We start from the raw sequence: 20,210 nt of genomic DNA, 5'->3' as shown, positions 1-20,210 counted from the left end.
GGCAGGAGGAGGAGGCAGGAGGAGGCAGGAGGAGGCAGAGGCGGTGCAGCCCCGTCCCGCCTCCCGGCGGGGCCCGGCCCGGTGGCGGCGCAGAGGCTGCGGGCGGCGGCGGGGACGGGGACGGGCAGGAGGAGCGCGGCGGGCGCCGTGCGGGGACGCGATGCACTCGCTCTTCAGGAAACGCAACAAAGGGAAATACAGCCCCTCCGTGCAGAAGAAGAGGTGAGTGACCCGGCCCCGGGCAGTCCCGCTCCTCCCGGGACGAGCGGAGCCGTCATCCCAGGGATCCCGTCCCGCAGCATCCCCCTCACTCCTCGCCGGGCTTGGCGGAGCTGATCCCGCCCGAGGAGTGGGAATCTCCCGAGGTGTGGGAATCCTCGAAGTGTGAGAACCCCCCGAGGTGTGGAACCCCGAATTGTCGGCGCCTCCCACGGAGTGGGTACCCCTGGAGGTGTGGGCATCAGCCGAGGCGTGGGCACCCCCCGAGGAGTGGGCACCCCGCCGAGGAGTGGGCATTCCCGAGATGAGGAGCCCTGAAGTGTGACATCCTCGAGGTGTGGGCACCCTCTGAGTGGTGGTAAAGCCCCTGACATGTGGGAACTCGGATGTTTGCCCACCCGAAGTGTCAGCTCCTCCACGAGCTGGGTCCGCATCTCCTGGGCTGGGTGCGGGCACAGAGGTTGTTTCTCCCCGTTCCCCTCCCATCGCAGTAGCAGCAGCTCCAGCGAGCAGGTTCCTTCGCTTCCCAGGTGTGTGCTGGGTTAGATCTTAGGGAAAAATAGTCTGGTTGTTCTCCTCCTTCGCCCCTGTTCCCTCAGGACCAAGGATTTGGTCCATCGTCGTTTCCTCGGCTCTCTCTGATGGGGTGGGGACGCGTTTCGGTTGTACTGGTTGTTGGGGAAAAAAAAAAAAAAAAAAGAAGCAGCGCGTTGAATGTGCCCCGTGAAAGGTCACTGATAAAAGGGAAACGAAGTAAAAATCCCTCCCCAGGAAGGCTCAGCCTCTCGGGGCTGGACGGTGGACAGTCCCCAGCCCCTGCCTGCACTGGGATGTTTTTCCAAAGAGGTGGTTGTTGGGATTCAGAAGCGTGTGCTGTGTTTCCCAGAGGAGCTGCAGGGGCTCTGGAGCATGTGGAGTGCTCCAGGATTCTGAGTAATTCAAGGATTCAAGATCCAAGCATGTGGCTTGTTTATCCCCTTCCATTCCTCCCCATCACACCACTCCTGGCTGGTGCACTCTGAGCAGCCGCCCTACTCCCAAAAATGCTCCTTTGGGAAGGAAACTGGGGAGCTGGTGCGGGGCTGAGGCGCCTCCGACGACCCAGAAAGGGACCGGTCAGCCCAGAAGGCGCCGACATTTTCCAAGCAGGGAGCCCCGGGCTGCTCCCTGCCCACGGGAGCGGGGCTGTGGCGGTGGGAGGGTGCTCCCCGCCAGGGGAGGCTCTGCCCGCTGCTGCCCTGGTACAGGGGATTTGCTGAGCTCCCTCTGTTGGGGCTGAGGCTCCAGCTCCAGCCCTGGGCAAGGTTCCCCCGGCAGCCCGGCTGGCTCGGCAGGGCCGCCCAGGCTCCAGCTCCCAAAGCCCGGGGCACGCTCTGCTGCCAGATCCTGCCCCGGGCAGGGCAGGCAGGAGGAGACGGGGGTGGCACGGAGCCCTCTGAGGCTCCGCACCTCCCTGATGGCCCCGGCGTTCCCTTGGGTGAAGGATGGTGCCAATACCCAGGCGCATTTCTGAGCTTCGGGGGTGTTGGTGGGCGGCTCGAAGTGACAAACCCCGCACCTGGGCTGGCAGCGCAGGACTCCGAGAGCATCAGGATGCTGTGAAGCAGGAGGAGACAGACCTGCTGTGTGCGGGGTGCCCACCCTGGGGCTGTGGCCGGGGTCCCCACGCTGCGCTCCGAGCGCTGCCAGCCCTGCGTGCCCCGTGCTCTCGCCACCCGCCGGCGGACGGGCTCAGGAAGGAAGAAGCTTCCCTCCGCCGCCCTGCCTGGAGCCCAGCGGCCCTGGGCAGGTGCCAAAGCACCTCCGGAGGCTGCGGGCCAGGCTGAAACCTCTGTTTTTCTGGCTGGTGATGGCTGAGGAAGCCGCGCAGGGCTGTGCCCGGGGCCTCCCTCCCTCCCTCCCCGCGCCCCGGCTGTCCGTGCACACCTCGGGGAGAGCTGTGCTTATTAGCCCCAATTTGTTAATTCCTGCCTTGGAGTTTACAAACATCTGTGAATCCAGGGAACACTCCCCCACCGTGTGGAAACAGCCCCACCATCAAGATGGGGAAGCCGGTGCCCGACCGGTTGAGCAACTTGCCGGAGGAGGATTGCGAAGAAGCGAGGAGCTCCTGCCCCGTCCCCTGCTCCAGGCACTGCCAGGCTCCCAGGCGGCTCCCGCCCAGCTCTGCTACCAGGAAAACAGAGCAACACTCCTAAAATCAACCCCCCGCCCCCGCCGTCAGCAGGGACCGAGATTTCGACACCGCGTGAGCCCGGCCTCATCCTGCGCCCCGCGGGGCTGCAGGGGCTGCACCTTGGGCAGGGCTCGGTGCCAGGGCGCTGCCCGTGACGGAGCTTCCAGAGCACCGAGGGACAGGGCAAGAACCCAGCACCGGTTTGGCAAGAGCGAGGGGCACTGGAGCGTGTCCTGCCAGCCCCGGGAGCCAGGGCCACGAGCTCAGCTGAGTGAGGCAGGGGCTGCCCGGGGAACATCAGCCGGCAGCAGGACAGTGCCTGGAAAGGAGCCATGGGAGCCTTGGTGGCTTCCTCAGCCTCGGACAAAGCCTGCCCAGGATGGGAACATCTCGATGAGCAGCACTGGCACCCAAGCCAGGTGCTGCAATCTCCCCATGAACAACTCTTTGTCCCCCTGGATGTGACAGCCACCCTGTCCCAACCCAAAGGGACCCTCAACCTCCCATCCAGCAGCACCAGGCTCCAAGTCTCTCCTTAGGAGTATCTGCTGCAGCTCTGTGGTCTGCCTGGGCTCGTGGGCTCCAGGCTCAGTAGCCATCCCCATCCAGCCCTGGGCACTCCCTGCCTTGGCTGGGGATCCTGGAGGATGATGGTGACATTTCTTCTGTCTCATGCACTTGGTTGCTTTATTCTGCTCTCACCCCAGTGCCATAAGGCCCTGGGAGTTCAGCCCTGCCCACGGAGCTGTTACATGGATGTGTGTCCCTGCAAGGGAAGGCACGAGCCTTGAACAGAGCCACAGTGTGGGGGAAAATCATCAGCCTCCTTCCACATCATCTTCCTCAAACACTTGCCATGCTTAGAAAACAGGAGGTGGGCTTCTTCTTTGGATAGTCCAGGTTTGGCAGGTAGAAAACAGTGAGGGTGGTGAGGCTCTGGCACAGGGTGCCCAGAGCAGCTGGGGCTGCCCCTGGATCCCTGGCAGTGTCCAAGGCCAGGCTGGATGGGGCTTGGAGCAGCCTGGGCCAGTGGAAGGTGTCCCTGCCTATCTAATTCAAACCATTTGATAATTTCATTATAAAAACCAGTCCAGCCTTCACAGCTGCTGCTGAAACTCTCCCTCCTGCCAGCAGGAAAGCTGTTCATCCTCAGGGTCCTCGGGGTGAGAGCACCCACCCAGGAGCGCTCCCAGCCCCAGAGACCCTTACCGGTGTCACTGCCCATGTGAGAGGGGTGCAGGCAGCTGGGCCAGCTCTGCCTGCAGGGCTGGCACCCATTTCCAGAGGCTGTTTGGGAGGGCTGGAGTCAGCAGGAGGCCCAGACAGCAGGTGAGTCAGGAGCTGCTCTGTGCTGAGGGCGGAGCGAGCCTCCCATCGCTCGCCCGACTTCTGCTCTCATTTCCATGCACATTACAATAAAATATCACCATTCCTCTGAGGGAAGATAAATGCAGCTGGAACAGGCTGGGCTGAGCACAGCAAGCCTGCTGTCCAGCTACACCCTGACGTGGGCAGCCTGACAGAACTCTGCCCTGAGTTTTCAGCCAGATCCTAATCTCTCCCACACCTGAATTACTGTAGCCAGAGCCCAGCCCTTGTGCCCTCTATCCTGCCACAGTTCCACTCCAGTGTCATGAAAAGCAGCATGAGAGAATTTCATGCAGGGGGAGCTGTGGCTTGGGGAGCTTTAAGGATGTTTATAGCTCTCTTCTGGGGCCTTCTGGAGGATTAATCCCTCCTAAAGTCTGGCCTCCAGCAGCAGGGTTGACATGGGAGAGTTTTTTAATGCAATCTGTATAAATGGACATTGAATGGGGATGGAATTGAGAGCAGCAGTGGGTGGCCACTGCCTGGTGTGCTGATTGTCCATCCCAGTGGTGGCATGCAGTGAGCAGGACCAGGATCCGTGCTCAGACCCCATCCTCAACCAACTCCCCTGTCCCTGGCCAAGCCATCCCACCAGGAGAAGCCTCTGGGATGGGAAGGCTTCCTGACAGGAGAGCAGCATCCCTGAGCAGGACAGAGCCCTTGCCATTATCCTCCCAGCAAGGATTGGGTTCATGGCACAAGCTCCCAGCAGGAGCCTTCCCAGGGGCCTCGGTCAGCTGGAGCAGTCAAAACTTCAGGAGTGTCTGAACATCCTCCCTTGGAGGGATTAAGGAAACAGCCTCCTGGTCTGGAAAAAGGAAACTTGAGAAATCAAAGGCATTTTCTACCACTTGCCAGCAAGCACAAGACCTTTGGACATCCTGGAGATACTGATCTTGGGGAGGTTTGCTCCAAAAACTGCTCTTACCAGTGAGGGTGCAGCCTAATGGGAAAAGAGAAAGAAAAAGGAATAGAGGAAAAAAAATCTGGTTTTCAGCAGCAAAGTTTTCATGTCACAATAATTATCATCGTATTTGCCTGTTGAGAACCTCTCTTAATAAAAAACCCCAACAAATCACAACTAAAGTACTAAGAAAAATCACCAAAACCCTAAGAAAACAAAACCCTAAGAAAGAAAAACCTGAACCCTAAAAAACCCCCCTAAGCCTTAAGAAATACCCGAACCCCTCTGAAACAAAGGTCCTGAGGTCAGAATTGGGGTACATGGATGAAGTGCTGTCTGCCACAGAGCAGCTGCTTCCTCCTGGCCCCCCAGCTGGGAGAAACCCCAAAAACCCCTCCCATTCCCCATGGGAATGACCTGGGGTCCTTCACCCCAGCCAGGCAATGGCATTGACAAAAAACAACTCATCTGCGGAGCACGGCTTTCCATGAGAGAGATCATTTTTTCCTTCCTGACCAGAGAATGTTAAACTTCTCCAGAAATGGCAAAGCCAGTTTTTCCAGGCTTTTATTAATTTTTTTTTTTTTTTTCATCTCTCAAACAAAGCCTTATCTATTCCAGCAGAGCAGCTCTGCATTTCCCCCCTCTGCTGCAGCCTCGCAGGGGCCGTGCCCTGGGCACCTTCGCTCCTGGCTCTGCTCAGCCTCGTGTGTGCTGCCCATCCCAGCTGGGCTCTGGCCAAATCCTGCCCTTCTCCCTCCCCGGCTCTGCTCCATGCTCCAGCCATCCCCCCCAGCCTGTTTTTTGGCCCTGGTTTCCCTTTGTCTTACCCTGCCAGCAGCTCTGCTCCAAAGCCTGGATGCATCCATGGCTCTTCCCAGCAGCTTCCCAAAAGAGCCACGTCCCATCAATCCCATCCACATGCCTTTCCTGGGACAGCCAAGGCTTCCTGACTGCTCTGCCCATCCATTTGTGCTTCTCCTGCACAGAGTCATGGAATGGGTTGGGTGGGAAGGGAGCTTCAAGCTCATCTCATCCCACCCCCTGCCATGGCAGGGACACCTTCCACCGTCCCAGGCTGCTCCAAGCCCCAATGTCCAGCCCGGCCTTGGACACTTCCAGGGATCCAGGGGCAGCCACAGCTGCTCTGGGCACCCTGTGCCAGGGCCTGCCCACCCTCCCAGGGAACAATTCCTTCCCAATATCCCATCTAACCCTGCCCTCTGGCACTGGGAAGCCATTCCCCCTTGGCCTGGCACTCAGCATCTTCCCCCTCACAGCAGATGAAGGGCACAGGGAAGCCAAACTCCTCCATCCCCTGGCATGGAGATTTCAGCCAGGTTTCAGCGTTCCCTGTGTGACATCCAGCTGGATGCAGGGACTGTGCTCCTCCTCCGGTTTATCCACACAGACCCAGCTGTGGAGGCGACAGGTGGGTGATTAACAGGGCTGACGTTCTCACGTCAGGGATGTCCAAGCTGGTTGATGAAGTGGCACCAAAGTGACGAGTGTGGAGAAATAGATACACAAATGAGAGAGAGCTCACACGAGAGGTTCCCATTCTCTCTGCTTTGTCTCTTTATTCCTGCACACCTGTTATCCCTGCATTCCCAGCAGCAGTGGGATGAGCAGAGCACACACCATGCTCCCTGCTCAGGGCAGGATGGGGTGCACGGGAGCAGCTCCCTGACACTGCAGGTTTGAGATGCAGCTCCCATGGGGAGTTTTTATGAGAGTTCCCTGTCCCAAAGCCTCGGCTGGTGACTCTCACATAAACCACAGAGGTGGAGAGAGCAAACAGCTTCTCTGGTGTGCGTCAGGAGGGCCGAGCCATGCCCAGATCACACCCCAGCATGTCCTTGCTTGCTCTGAGCGAGGCTGCGTTTCTTCTCCCTGGTCACCCAGATACCGCACACGGGAGCAGCAGTTTCTGGCTTACCGGGCAAACCAACACAGGGAACTGCCATTCTCTGCCCTCCCATCCCCCTCACCTGCTCCCAGCCCCTGCAGTGATGGAGAAGGGATGTCACTGTCTCTGGGTGCCACGGGGCTGGGGGGTGGCTCTGCCCTGGCCCTGGGTTCCCGGAGTCATTGAGGGCGGGAGGTGGGGAGGGGCGTCCAGGGGCAGCACCCCCGCCTTGGGAAGGGCACAGGTGACGACAGGGCTGAGGAGAGCTTGTGGCTCCAGCCTCAGAGAGGAGCAGGGAGAAGGGCATGAGGGGCTCCTCCTTGCCTGGACACAACATCCCCATCCCACAGCGGCCCGGCACAGCCGGTACCTGAGGGAGGGGTCAGGGCTGGGCTGTTGCACTCGCTGCTCCCAGCACCTGAGATCAGTGCTGCTGATGCAAAGTGAGCACAAAGGCTCGGCCGAGGCTCCAGGCTCAGCTCTGCCAGACCAGGTCACCAGTAACAGCTGTGAACCACAGCCACAGATTTAAAAAATTCCTGGCTTAGCTTCATTTCCTCCCTACAATTTAGAGGTTTCAGTCAAATCTAGAACTAGAAACACCCCAGACTTCTTCTGAGTTTTGGGATGGGTTTTCCATCCATGCTGTAGATCCACTGAAACCCTGAAGATCCATTCTTGGACTTGCTGGAGTCACTGAGACCAAGGTAGGGCACAAGGAGAGAAGCCAGCTAGAGCTTCCAGCTCTTGCCCAGTTCGGTGCCAGTCCAGCTCCCACCTCTCACAGCGAAGCATCCCAAGCTCCCACCTGGATAATGAGCCTCTCCCACCCTCCTCCTGGAGCTCAGGTGGCCTCCAGTTCCCAGGTGGGAGGCGAGGAAGGCTCCTTGGTGGCCGCAAGCTCTGCCAGGATGCAGGAGATGCCAGCTCTGAGCAACCATCACCCGAAGCCACCCAAACACGCGCAGCACGTTTCAGTCACCCGCTCCAAACCACTGATTCCATCTGACATTTGCCCTGGTTTCTGTGGGATGATGAAGGTTGGAAGAAACCCCAAAGTGGATTTTGAGGAGCTGCTTCTACTGTTGGAGCAGGACCCAGCCACCCACATCCCATCTCCCAGTGCACCCTGCACCCTCCAGCCGTGATTATTGAACACAGAATGAGAATCATTCTTGGAATTCTTGCAACCACGACTCCCAACGACCCCTTCCTTGGCTCCTCTGCCCAGGAATGCCCACCGGGTTCATTGCTGCTGATGCAGGAGGTGCCAGGCAAGCAGCAGGCACAGTGACGGGCACAAACCTCCGAGTACCATCCTGATGATGCAGCTTCTATAAAAAGAAAAAAATCAGTGTAAACCATGCTCATACCAGAACTTCCCAGGGAAGTGTGAACTTTCCTGGAGCTGTTGGATGCCACAAGGCTCCTGTAGCCTGGGGCAGGTTTGAGGTAGGGAGGAACAAGCCCAGAGCTGGGGTTTGGTTTGTTCTGCTGCACTGAAGCGGCAGCACATGGGGCAGGCAGGAACAGCTCCTGAAACTCAGCACCAGAGTCCTGGGGGAGCTGCAGCTCCAATCCTGGGGTCAGTTCTGGGCCCTCACAACACTGAGGGGCTGGAGCATGTCCAGAGAAGGGAAGGAACTGGGGAAGGGGCTGAGGGAGCTGGGAAAGGGGCTCAGCCTGGAGCAAAGGAGGCTCAGGGGGGACCTTGTGGCTCTGCACAAGTCCCTGACAGGAGGGGGCAGCCGGGGGGGGTCGGGCTCTGCTGCCAGGGAACAGGGACAGGAGGAGAGGGAACGGCCTCAGGCTGGGCCAGGGGAGGTTTAGGTTGGATATTGGGAAAATTCCTTCATGGGAAGGGTGGTCAGGCACTGGCACAGCTGCCCAGGGCAGTGCTGGGGTCACCATCCCTGGGGGGATTTAAAAGCCGTGTGGATGTGGCACTTGGGGTCAGTGGTGGCCTTGGCAGTGCTGGGGAATGGTTGGATTCGATAAACTCAGAGGGCTTTTCCAACCCTTACAATTCCATGGTTCCACCTGTGGGTGCAGGAACTCTCTGTGCCACGAGCCAGCACTGCTGGGATGCTGGTGCTCCCCCAGGCAGCCCTGCTGTCCCCAGCCAGCCCCGCTCCTCCTCTCCAGCTGCTCCAGCAGCAGGTGACACTTCCAAGTGCTATATAAAGATTCATTCTGCCACCACATAACGAGGTCATTAAGGCTCATATTGAGGTGGTTGGGACTGGACTGAGCCAGCCCTTGGTTTAAGCCCAGATGGCAAAGCAGCACAGCTGGGACACCCCAGCCTCGCCAGCAGCCTCAGCTCCCTCTGGCTGCAGGGATCTGGGGAGCACACCCTGCTCCTGCCTCTGGTCAGAGGTGGGAGAGCTGTGGGCACTGCCTGGCACACGGCCCCTGGAGCTGGCCCTGGCACGCTGCAGCCTCTCCTTGCAGCCAAAGGAACAGCAAGGAGATGAAATGTTTAAAATAAGCCCAGCAATGCAGAAGCCGCGTCACGGGTTGTTCTGCCTCTGCTCCAGCTCCGCCGTCCCTGCACTTGGATGGGAATATTTGGGTTGGCCCTGCACCCTGCCAGCCTGGCCAGTGTCAGCCTGGGAGCAAAACCAGTGCCCAGCATGGGAGAAAGCACTGAAAGAGATGCAACGTGTGTGATCCCAGCCCTGTCCTGGGTTTAAAGCGTGAATAACTCCTTGCAGAGGAGGAAGCCCCGAGCACGGAACGGAGGGGCACAGCAGGGCTGCAGGCAGGGGCTGCCCGCGGGCAACAGCCTCAAAGGGGCCACCTGCCCTGTGGGCATGGGGGGCCAGGGCCTCTCTGCTGCTCCAGCTCCTCTCTTTCCACACTGGACCCCCCTTCTCAGGCCCAGGGTGGGGTTGTTGGGGTGTCTGTGCAGGGCCAGGAGTTGCTGATCCTTGTGAGTCCCTTCCAGCTGAGCACATTCTGCGATTCTCTCCCTGTCCCTGCAAACAGCTCTTCTCTTCCTTGCTCCGAAGCCGAGGGAGGCTCGGGCATCACTCCCATTTCCACCCGTGGGAGATACCACGTCCCTCACCCCCCACCCCGTCCTGGGCCAGCGGCCGAGTATTTTGGAAAGTGTTGGGAAGGCAGCAGTGAGTCACCCGCAGCTGCAGTGCCTGGCAGGCTCGGCTGGCCCCCGGCCACCCCCGGGGTCACGGCACCCCGCGGGCACCCCGGGAACTGTGGCCGGCTTTGGGGGGTGGCGAGCCCCCCTTTCTCTCCCCAGCATCTCCAGCAAAGAGCTGACCGAGCTCATCGAGCGCCTGCAGAAAAATGCTGACCAGGTGGAGAAAAACATCGTGGAGACCGACTCCCGAATGCAAAATGTAAGCGAGGCACGGTCCTGCATTCGCAGGCTCCTCCCAGCAGCCCTGTCTCCCCTCTGCCTCCTGCCGCAGCCCTTGGCACTTCTGGGGCCTCCCCTCCTCTCCTATGCCCGTGTGGGTGGCTGCCCAGCCCTGTGATGGGTGCAAGGTGGGATGGTGGGGTCCCCCCGCTCGTGGGAAGAGGGTGGGAGGGTGTAACAGGGCCCCAAAACTCGCCCCTACGCAGGGGGGTAGTACTGTGCAGAGTGGGGATGTGCATCCCAGCAGGGAGCTGGGATGGAGGAGGAGAGGCCTGAACCATCTCCCCTTCCCAAAGGATGCGTGCCAGGGTGATGCAGCTCCCCAGCCCTTCCTCAGCAGGCCAGCTCGGATGGGACTGGGAGCAACCTCATCGAGTGGAAGGTGTCCCTGCCTGTGGCGAGGGAGTTGGAGCTGGATGGTCTTTAAGGTCCCTTCCAACCCAAGCCATTCCAGGATCCTGAGATAGGAGAGGGGAAAGTCAAATACATCCCAGGGGGATGGGAGACAGCAGAGCTCCTGCCCATCTGCAGTGCCAAGGGAGAGCGGGGTGGGATGACCTCTTGGACACCACTTGTGTGACCCTTCCTCGTGTCCCCGTGGCGCAGGACCTGCACAAGATCAAGGCGTGCCAGCTGGCGCAGTACAAGGAGCTGACGGCACAGAAACTCTCCGAGTCCGACAAGCTGCTCTACGTGCTGGATGGGGACGCGGCCGTGGCCCGGCACATGAAGCACCCCCAGGGGGACATGATCACAGAAGAGTGAGTGCCACCCACCTGTCCCCAGAGCCCTTGGACGAGGGGGAGGCCTCTCCAGGGGCCTTGCTCAGCTGCTGCCTGCAGTGGGGGGGTCACCACAGGCTCCTCTGCATCCCAACTCCCATTAGGGTGTGTGACCCCCACCGTCCTGGGCACACAGAGTGCGAGATGATGGCAGCGTGGCAGGGTGGCACCTGCCCGCTGAGCCCCACGCTCTGCCCCAGGTCCTGCCCTGGGCTCACAGCCATGGAACAGCCCCTGGCAGAGGACAGAGCACAGGATCCTCTGCCCTCTCCCTGCCCAGCCACTGCACAGCCCAGCTGCTGCCAGCCTAAGGACAGCCCACCATCCACGGGGGCCTGGCAGAGGATCACCTACACCCACCAACGCTAATGCCAGCCCATGCCCACATCCTGCATCCCACCCTCACCTTTGCCTTCCTGCAGCATCCGGCAGCTGAAGGAGCGAGTGGCAAACCTGCGTGTGAAACACGACCAGATCTACAACTTCCCCCTGCAGCACATCGAGCCCCAGGTCAACTGGTCAACAGTGATCGAGGAGAAACAGGTACCAAGGGGGCCACCAGTGTCACTGCCTGGCCAGTAGCACCAGCTGGGCGGGAACTCCTGCAGCTCCTGTGGAGAAACTGGCTCTTGGGAAACTTCTGGGCAGCTCCGTACTGGGTGGGAGCAGCAAACAGCGGCGTGGCAGGGGAGGGGCAGAGGTGATGGGACAAGGCCAGGGGCTGTGGCACCAGGAGTCAGTGCTCAAGGTGGCACCGGTCCTGGCCTCAGCATCCCCAGTCACCACCTGCTTTAGGCTCTACTCCACAGCCCTTATTTTTTATTTTATCCCACTCCCACTTCCAGCCAGAGAAGGGTTAAACCCCCCAAACTGCTTTTCCCATGGCTGCCCTCCAGCACAGCCGATTTCACCTACGTGCTCCTGGGGCATCCGTACACTGCAGACCCCAGAGCCCATCCCAGCCCAGCTCCACAGCCGCCTCCAGGAGGAGTTTCCTAGGGGTCAGCAGCCTCCCCCCCATTCCCCCAGTGCTAACCCCAACTCCTGTGTGCCCCAGGACGCGTTGAGCAGCAAAGGCTTTGGGACTGACCTGCCGCTGGTCAACAGCCAAGTAGAAGAGCACAACATCTTCCACAACGAGGTCATGGCCATCGGGCCACACATCGTCAAGGAAGGCAGCAAGGTCAGCTCTCCTGCCCCGCTCCTGCTGCCCTGCAGGGTCAGCCCTGCCCCAAGCTGTGGATGAAGGGGAGGGTGTCACACCATCCAGGCTGCTGCAGCCCGGAGCAGGTTTGGGTGGGTGCCCAGATCCAGCCTCAGAGCTCACCATCACACACCGGCTCTGGCTTTACAATGAGGCAAATCCCATAAACCCACATCCCCTTCCAGCCTAAACCCACATCCCTCTGCACCCTCGAGCCCCTGTCAGACCACTGCTCTCCAGACACCGCTCCTAACCCTTGCCTTGCTTCTCCCCAGGAAACCATGAGCGACTTCCAAGCCAGATACCAGAAGCTGCTGGTAAGAGCCTCTGGGGTCCTGGGGGAAGAACCCCCCTGGAGGGGTCCTGGGTGGCTGGGCACCCCTGGGGGACCCACAGAGAGGAGCTTTGGGCTGAGCTCTCCCTGTGCCCCTGTGCAGGCCGGCTCCCAGCAGCGGCAGCAGGACCTGAACTCGCTGCAGGACTACATGCAGCGCTGCACCAACAAGCTCTACTGGCTGGATCAGCAGGCCAAGGACAGGACCCATTATGACTGGAGCGACCACAACCTGGACTACCCCAGCCGGCGCCGCCAGTACGAGGTCCGTGCGCTCCCGGCAGCCTGGCCCCGCTCCGGCTGGTGCCGGGCAAAAGGGAGCTGGGCACGGGGCCAGGGGAGCTGGATGAGGGCAGGAAATGTTCCTTCCCCCATGCCTCAGTCTCTCCCAGCCCATCATGAAGGGCTTTGAGATGTCCAGCTGATAGCACAGGGATAGTGAGGTTAATTCTTACTTCTGCCAAAGATAACGAGGCATGACGGCGCCCTCAGCCTCCTGTCCCTTATCTCAGCGCTGGCTCGGCAGGAGTCACATCTTTAGCAACATCTGCAAGGGAAGGAAAAGTGAAAGCTGCAGTGGGGGAGCACCACACTTTGTCTTGTGGAGCTGCTCAGCCTCAGACTGCAGCCAGGGTCTCCTCCCTTTGCGTGGGGATCAATATCTCACCTCTCCCCATCCAGAACTTCATCCACCGGAAGCTGGAGGAGAAGGAGGAGGCGATCAACAAGCTGCACGCTGATGGGGATCAGCTGCTGGCCCAGAACCACCCCGGGAAGAACGCCATCGAGGTGAGCACCAGGGATGGGTCCCAGCTCCCCACCCATCCTGGAGCTTGGGGGACTCACCCAGCCATTCTCCAGAGTGGGACCCGCTGCCAACACCACTCGTGACTTTAGTTCCTGAGATGCCAAGGGGGAAAAAGCCTCCTTCACCTGCAGATGTGTAAACACCACTGGAGGAGCGAAGATAAACCTAAGGAGCTCTTCCCATCTTCCTCATTCCTGTGGCAATTACCCTGTGCCCACCTAGAGAGGATGAATTATGGTGGAACCCTTCCCTGTTTGGTTGGGAGGATGGCCACAAGGATTTGCCACCTCCACACAGCCTATGTTCCCATGGGATCATCCCAGCCTTGGGTATTCCCATCCTAGATTCCCCTTGAGAGCATCTGGGTGGCTCCAGAGGCAGCCAAAGAGCTGCTCACTCAGGATGGCAACTGGGACTTCCTGGTGACCAGTTCAGGACTGCCCCTGCCACGGGGGTCCTGCTGATGTCCCCCTCCCACCCTGCGTTGCAGGCTCACATCGAGGCCGTGCACGCCGACTGGAAGGAGTACCTGAACCTGCTGATCTGCGAGGAGAGCCACCTGAAGTTCATGGAGGACTTCCACAAGGTACCACATCCCCGGGGGCAGCGAGTTGTTGGAGCCTAGAGAGCAGGTGCTGGGTTGCAGGAGATCCTAGAATACAAAAATTCCTGCTGTTCTGGAAATTGGGTAGAAGAGGTCCTAAAACCAGGACTGGAGTGCTCTAAACCCAGGATTTTTATGGCTAGGAGAACACCTTGAGCTGATAGAACACGAGTCACAATTGCTCAGGCACCAAAGGTCAGTGAGTGCTTGGCCAAAGCATGACTTGCAGAAAGCTTCTGCTCCCACACTGACTTTCGTGAGCCACAGTTGGTGTCAGCATCCTTGCCCCCAGGACGGCAGAGATCCCTCAGCCCCAAACACGGCATGGGAAGACCTTGAGTGCTCCACTGGGAAGCAGAACAGGACCACGTAGGAAATCCCAGCTGCCACCAGCAGAGCTGCCCCCCGGGGAGCCCGGCACAAGGGCTGAGTGTCCCAGCGGAGCGGAGCGGGGCAGACAGATGTCTGCTGGATAAATGGCATCCGACAGCCAGGGAGGCTCTGCAGGGGAGCAGGTCGGGCTGGATTCCTCTCCCACAGCCTGGGCGTGTTCGCCACCCGATGAGTCTCTTGCCAAAGCTGAGCCGTGGTGCCCAGCCCAGGCGGTGCCTGTCGTGGGGATCTGCCAGAACAGCTGCCCCAGGGGATGGTTTGTGCGTGGAAGGGCTTGGCTCTGCCTTCTCCTGGCGCTGGCAGTGGAGGCACCACACACCGTGGTGATGCTGTCCCAGTGAAACAGAACTGAGGGCAGGGAAAGGTGGGACTTAACAGCTCTGCACGGAATAAGCGGCTCCTGGTTGTTGTTTCCTTCGATCTGATGTCCTGAGCAAGGGAAATAGTGATCCCTTGCCTTTCTCCACATATTCTGCATGTCCAGAGCAGGTCCTGGTGGCTGTGTGAAGACCATGGAGGGTCTGCTCCATGTTTCAGCAGGACCCTCTCTCACAAGAGACTTTCCCTTTCTGCAGTTTCAGAAGGACACTAAGGATGCTCAGGAGCTTTTGAAGAAGGTGGATACAGACCTGGACCAAAAATTCAGCCCAGAGTTCAAGGACAGATACCAGCTGGAGTCTCTCCTCCGGGAGCTGGATGTGAGTGTCTGCAGGCAGGACTGCAGGGGAGGCAGCAGCAGGAACCACTGTCCCCATGGCACTGACAGAGGGACGTCCCCACCCATGTGGGCACCTGGCCCAGCTTTCTCCTGCTGCTGCCTCCCTGTGCCCGGCCTTCTCCCCGCTCTTCCTTCCCCCCTGGCTAGAGATTGCCTCTCCCCTAGCAACGTAATTGCTCACTGGGCTGGTTTTTATTTGTTCTCTCATTGAGTTAGCACTCGTTAAGGGTGGGAGCATAATTAGACCTGCTGCCAGAGGAGGTTGTGGAACTCGCTGAGCTGCAGTGAGCTGGGCTGGAGATCGCCCACTTGGAATGGGCCGTGCTGAGCCGGAGCTCGAGCCTAAGCCTAAACCTAAATCCAAGCTCAAGCCCAAGCATGCTGCAGCAGGCCCAGCTGATGCAGGTGGCCCGGGACAGCTGATAGCTCTTCCCAGGAGCTGTCCCCTCTCCTCCTGCGTGCTCCATCCCACTCAACATCTCGGGATCTCCACCTTCAGGGCTAGAAATAGAGCAGCTGCTGGAGAGCCTTGTGGCAGGGCTGGACTCAGGGCTGGACTGAGAGCTGGGAGTGGGGCTGTGCAGTGACACACAACCACGCAGGTATGGGCCATGCACCAGGGAACCCTGGCACTGCCCGCTGGCACGGCAACCCCTGGGCACAGTCCCGGTCCTCAGCCTGGCCGCAGAAAGAGGCAGGAGAGTGCAGAAGCACCAGGAGCAGGGACACGGGGCTGCAGGAGGTGCCTTCAGTAGCACAAACACAGGAGAAGCCGCAGTCTCTGTCCCGGCTGCGTGTCCCAGCTCCTCCCTGGCTGCGAGATCCCAGGAGTTCGTTCTTCCCCTGTTTCTTGTTGTTGCCCCGTGCCAGGACCAGGAGAAGGCCTTGGACAAGTACGAGGCCGTGGTGAAGTCGCTGCAGGAGCGCAGCCAGCAGGTCCTGCCCCTGCGCTACCGCGGGAGCCGCCGCCGCAGCCCATCCCCGTGGAGGCTCTCTGCGAGTACGAGGGCGAGCAGGTACCGCCATCCCTGGCCCAGGGGCGAGCAGCGCTGCTGCCGGCACCGCCTCCTCAGGGGGTGGAAGTGGCTCTGGGGGAAGGAGCAGGTTTTTTCCAAGCCGTGGTGGTTCCTGCAGTGGGAGCGAGGCAAAGGTCGCCCTCGCCCCAGTGGGAAGAGCAGGTTTTGCAGCGGAGGAGCAGGAGGGGTCTGGGGGAAACGCGGCCTCCCTGCCTCGGACACACCCTCGGGACGTTGCGACAGCACAGCTCTGTCACATTCCCACGCTCCCTGTGCTGATGTCCCGGCGTGTTCCTGACCAAAGGAACACCGCCCCACCACCGGCCATTCCCAGGCCACATCCCCTCATCCCCGCCAGCACCGTGCCAGTCTTTGCAGGGCTGAGTAGCTGGCCAAAGGGATGGGACAGCCAGCCACCAGTGGCAGGGGTGGGACAGGAGTCAGCAGCTCCAGCTGACTCAGCTGCCGGCTTCTCCGAAAAGGAAAGCCGGAGCACAGCCCTGGAAACGCCTCCTCCTCTCTGCCCGAGTGGGAATGCGCTCGCCGCGGCTGTCGCAAGAGGCAGGGCTCGGTGCCTGGAGGCTGCGGGCAGGGAGGAGCGGGCACATGAGTTTCTGGCAAGGGGCAGACTCTCGGAGAAGCCGGCAGAAGGGATCGGGGTGTGCCGGTGCTGCCTCCCCGCCGTTCCTGCCGTGCTGCTGTGACCGGTTCGTGTCCCCAGGGCCAGATCAGCCGCGGAGCCCACTACACCCTGCAGAGGAACAGCGGAGACGTTTGGGAAGTGGCCGACAGCGCAGGAGACACGATCAGCGCCCCCGGGGTCTGCTTCATGATCCCCCCGCCCGACCCCGAAGCAATAGCCCTGGCAGAGCAGTACGTGCCCCCAGCCTCGGGCAGGACCATCCCACTGCCCCTCCGGCCTTTGCCTTCCCCAGCCCCAGGCCCTACCTCCAGCGCTGCAGCCCCGCCTGGCACCCCAGGGCTCCTGCCCCGCTTCCCACAGCGAAGCTCTGCCTTCTGGAAGCCTCAGGCTTCCTCCAGAAGGAATTCCTGCCCCTTCCTGCTTGCCCACAAGCAAAGGGGGGCCAGCTCAGAGCCATCCAGGTCCCCCCTGCTCTGGAGGGCCATTATGGCAGGGGAGCTGCCCACCCCTCCCTCAGCAGGCAGGTCCCTGCCTGGCTGCGTCTCCCCTGTTCTAATGAGGACACTGCTCTACCCCAGCGTGGGGTGAAGGTGCTTTTTCCCCCACCTGCTTCATGGCTGCCTCGAGGGAGCAGCCCTCACAACCCCTCCCGAGCTGGAGCTGCTTCCTGGAGCAGTACTGGGATGGTGACGGGGTGATGGAGAGGCTGAGGGTCTGACTGTCCTCCTGCTGTCCCGTTTTGCAGAATTGCCAAGCACTACGTGACTGTGAAGGAGAAGACCAACAACTGCAAGAACGTCCTCCAACAGCGCTATGAGGGGCTGAAGGCAGACAGCATCGGAGGTGTGGGACAGCGGGAGGGCAGCCTGGGGCACAGAAAGGCTTGAGCTTAGGTGGTGGAGCATCTTATGGAGATGTTCCCATCTCCTGAGGGTCCTGGGGACAACACTGCTGGACGGGTGCAGGGGCAGAGCAGCCAGGCTGTGGTCACAGCAGGCTGGTCTCGGGATGAGGGTTTGGCATTCACCGGTGGGACTGAGCCCACACCCAGTTCCATCCAGCTTTAATCTGGTCTCCTCTTGTTTTCCAGATGCTGCATCAGTTCGGGGACGCCAGCTCCTGGCAGGGCTGGAGAAAGTCAACAGTGACCTGGACAAGCAGGAGAAAGCCATCACAGCAAACCTCCGGCCGCCGCTGGAGCAGAGCCGGGCAGTGCAGGACAGCACCGAGCGCTCCAAGGACCTCAAGGCAGGGGCTGTGGAGCTGGGGGATGGTGCCTTACAGGGACTGTGCTCCCAAAGGGTCTCCAGTGTGGTTCTCAATAACCAGGGGTGCTTAAAGTGCTCCCTGAGCCCGGGAGATGGGGAGCAGCCCTATGAGCAGCCTCAGAAGCCCAAAACCTTTGCCCTGCTTCTGGCCCCGCTCAGTTGAATGGGAAAAAGCTGCTGGCTGCAGGAGGTGGCTGTGAGGATGAGAGGGGAGCCCTCAGCTTTTGATCCTGCCTGTAATCTGAGCACAGCAGGGACGTTAACTTTGCCACCACCCTCACCAGCTCAGAGAGGAACAGGAAAACCTTTGTGGTCCGAGGCAGTTTCTCCTCGTGGACCTGCTCCTCCAGGCTCCAGTGCCAGTAGCATCCAGCTCCTTTCCTCTCCTTCAGACCCCTAATTAAGCCAGGCTCCGTGCCACAAACCTCCCTTGGTTTAGGAGGAAGTTGAGGTCCTGGTTACAGCACTTGCCCAGGGCTGTGTCAAAATCCAGGTGCCACCACAAGTGAAAGCAAATTGCCCCAACTGCCTGCAGCGCTTTGATGTCCAGGCAAGGACTCATCCGTCAGAGCCCAATGGCCCAGATGAATCCAGCATGTCCCTGACAGAGCTAGAGCTGCTGGGAACCACTCCCCAGCTGGAGTTTCCTTGCTAAGGAGGGACAGGTCAAAAGAAAATCAGCCAAAAATATCCTTCTGTGCCCTGCAGGGCTGAAAGGCACCTTCCACCCAACACAAATCCTCAGACCTGACCCCCTTCCTCACCCTGGACAGCCAAGGGTGCCTCCTTTGTAGCCACCAGGTCGTGGCTCAGCTGCTCTAAAGGCTTTGTTCCTCCTGCAGAACATCACCAACGAGGTCCGTCGGATTGAGCCTGAGAAAATGAGGAAGATCCAGGAGTGCGAGGCCTTCATCGAATCCGTGCCCAACACGGGCAGCGCGACCCTGGTGAGGAACAAGGTGGAGAACACCAACAAGAAGTACGAGCGCGTGGTGCAGCTGCTCAGCGCTGCCCAGGAGAAGTAAGTCATGGCTTAAATCCCGGCTTGAGCCCGGCCTAACGCAGGATCCTGCAGGAGGAGGGTGCAGGTGTGCTTAAACACCTTCCTCTCATGTCCCTCCAGGGTTGAGGTGGCCACAAACTTGGAGAGGAGCCTCCAGCAAGGCCGAGACCTGCTGTCAGCCTATGAGAACAAGCTGGTCATAGATGACACGGTACCGGAGGACTTGAAAGTGGTGGACAGGAAGAAGGAAGAGCTGCTGGTGAGTTTCCTGCCCTGTTCGCATGCTGCACGTGCAAAACCACTTCCCAAAAGCTGTGGTGACTCCTGCTCAACTCACAAGCTTGGGTCTGTTGGTGACAGGGTGGCCTCCCCCAGCTGGGGGTGAGAGCTCACCTTGACCTCAGTGATCCCCACCTGCTTCAAACACAAACACCTCCCATCCCCAAATCAAATCAAATCAAATCAAAGCAAATCAAATCAAATCAAATCCCACTTGAAGTCCTGTGATTTGACAAAAGGACTAATGCAGATTGATTCCCTCTCTACTCTGCCCTTGTGAGACCCTCCCACAGCAGTGCTGTGTCCAGGTCTGGAGTCCTCAGCACAAGGAACACATGGACCTGTTGGAGCAGGTCCAGAGAAGATGCTCCAAGGGCTGGAGCCGCCCTCTGCTCTGGAGCCAGGCTGGGAGAGCTGGGGGTGCTCACCTGGACAAGAGAAGGCTCCAGGGACACCTCAGAGCCCCTTCCAGGGCCTAAAGGAATATTATAAAAGAGGGAGAGAGACTTTTTACACAGGCAGATACTGACAGGACAAGAGGAATGGTTTTAAACTAAAAGAGAAAAGATTTAAATGAGATATGAGGAAGAAATTCTGCTCTGTGAGGGTGGGCAGGCCCTGGCACAGGGTGCCCAGAGAAGCTGTGGCTGCCCCTGGATCCCTGGAAGTGTCCAAGGCCAGGTTGGACGGGGCTTGGAGCAAGCTGGGCTAGTGGAAGGTGTCCCTGCCCATGGCAGGGGGTGGGATGAGATGAGCTTTAAGCTTTTTCCAAATGAAAACCTTCTGTGATTCTTAGAGAAGTGAAGGGTAAAATGGTCTGGGAAATGCAACACAGTGGCCTGATATTGGAAAGATGGACCTGGCAGGGCTTTGAGAACAGTTCTTGCTAGGAAAACTACCCGAACTGGCAATTCTTGTGCTGTAGAAAGACCAAGAACTGGCTAGGCCAGAATTTTCTGTGCTCTTTTCCATGAAATCCCAGGTTCAGACTAACATGGAAGAGCTTTCACTGCTCCTTCCAGAGTTGCTGCACTGGCAAGAACAGGATCCAAGCCTTGCACGAGGAGCAGCAGCTATTTTGCACATCGTACGGTTACTTTTAAAGGTCAGCAGGTTGAGGATGGAGCAAGAGGTGGCTTTTGTCCCTGTCAGGTTTACCAGGTGGTTCTGCTTAGCATGCAAGCCTTGAACTTGGTT

General features: G+C 59.5%; 1 protein-coding gene across 1 annotated transcript in view; it reads left to right on the top strand.

Annotated features, from left to right (window-relative positions):
- Window positions 1–96: 96 nt before the first annotated feature.
- The window catches only part of PPL (periplakin), a 27,618-nt gene continuing 7,504 nt past the window's right edge, over window positions 97–20,210 (top strand). The window contains 17 exon segments of the mRNA XM_039560655.1: window positions 97–222; window positions 9,842–9,941; window positions 10,568–10,722; window positions 11,166–11,286; window positions 11,801–11,926; window positions 12,223–12,264; window positions 12,385–12,546; window positions 12,963–13,070; window positions 13,580–13,675; window positions 14,662–14,784; window positions 15,675–15,756; window positions 15,759–15,820; window positions 16,542–16,693; window positions 17,209–17,306; window positions 17,554–17,711; window positions 18,574–18,752; window positions 18,855–18,993. Of these exon segments, the coding sequence (XP_039416589.1) occupies window positions 161–222; window positions 9,842–9,941; window positions 10,568–10,722; window positions 11,166–11,286; window positions 11,801–11,926; window positions 12,223–12,264; window positions 12,385–12,546; window positions 12,963–13,070; window positions 13,580–13,675; window positions 14,662–14,784; window positions 15,675–15,756; window positions 15,759–15,820; window positions 16,542–16,693; window positions 17,209–17,306; window positions 17,554–17,711; window positions 18,574–18,752; window positions 18,855–18,993 (1,965 nt within the window). The 5' untranslated portion in view covers window positions 97–160.

This window comes from Corvus cornix, chromosome 14 (assembly GCF_000738735.6).
Source record: "Corvus cornix cornix isolate S_Up_H32 chromosome 14, ASM73873v5, whole genome shotgun sequence".
NCBI lineage: Eukaryota > Metazoa > Chordata > Aves > Passeriformes > Corvidae > Corvus > Corvus cornix.
Note: the sequence above shows the minus strand (reverse complement) of the source record. Positions and strands in the feature narration are given on the sequence as shown.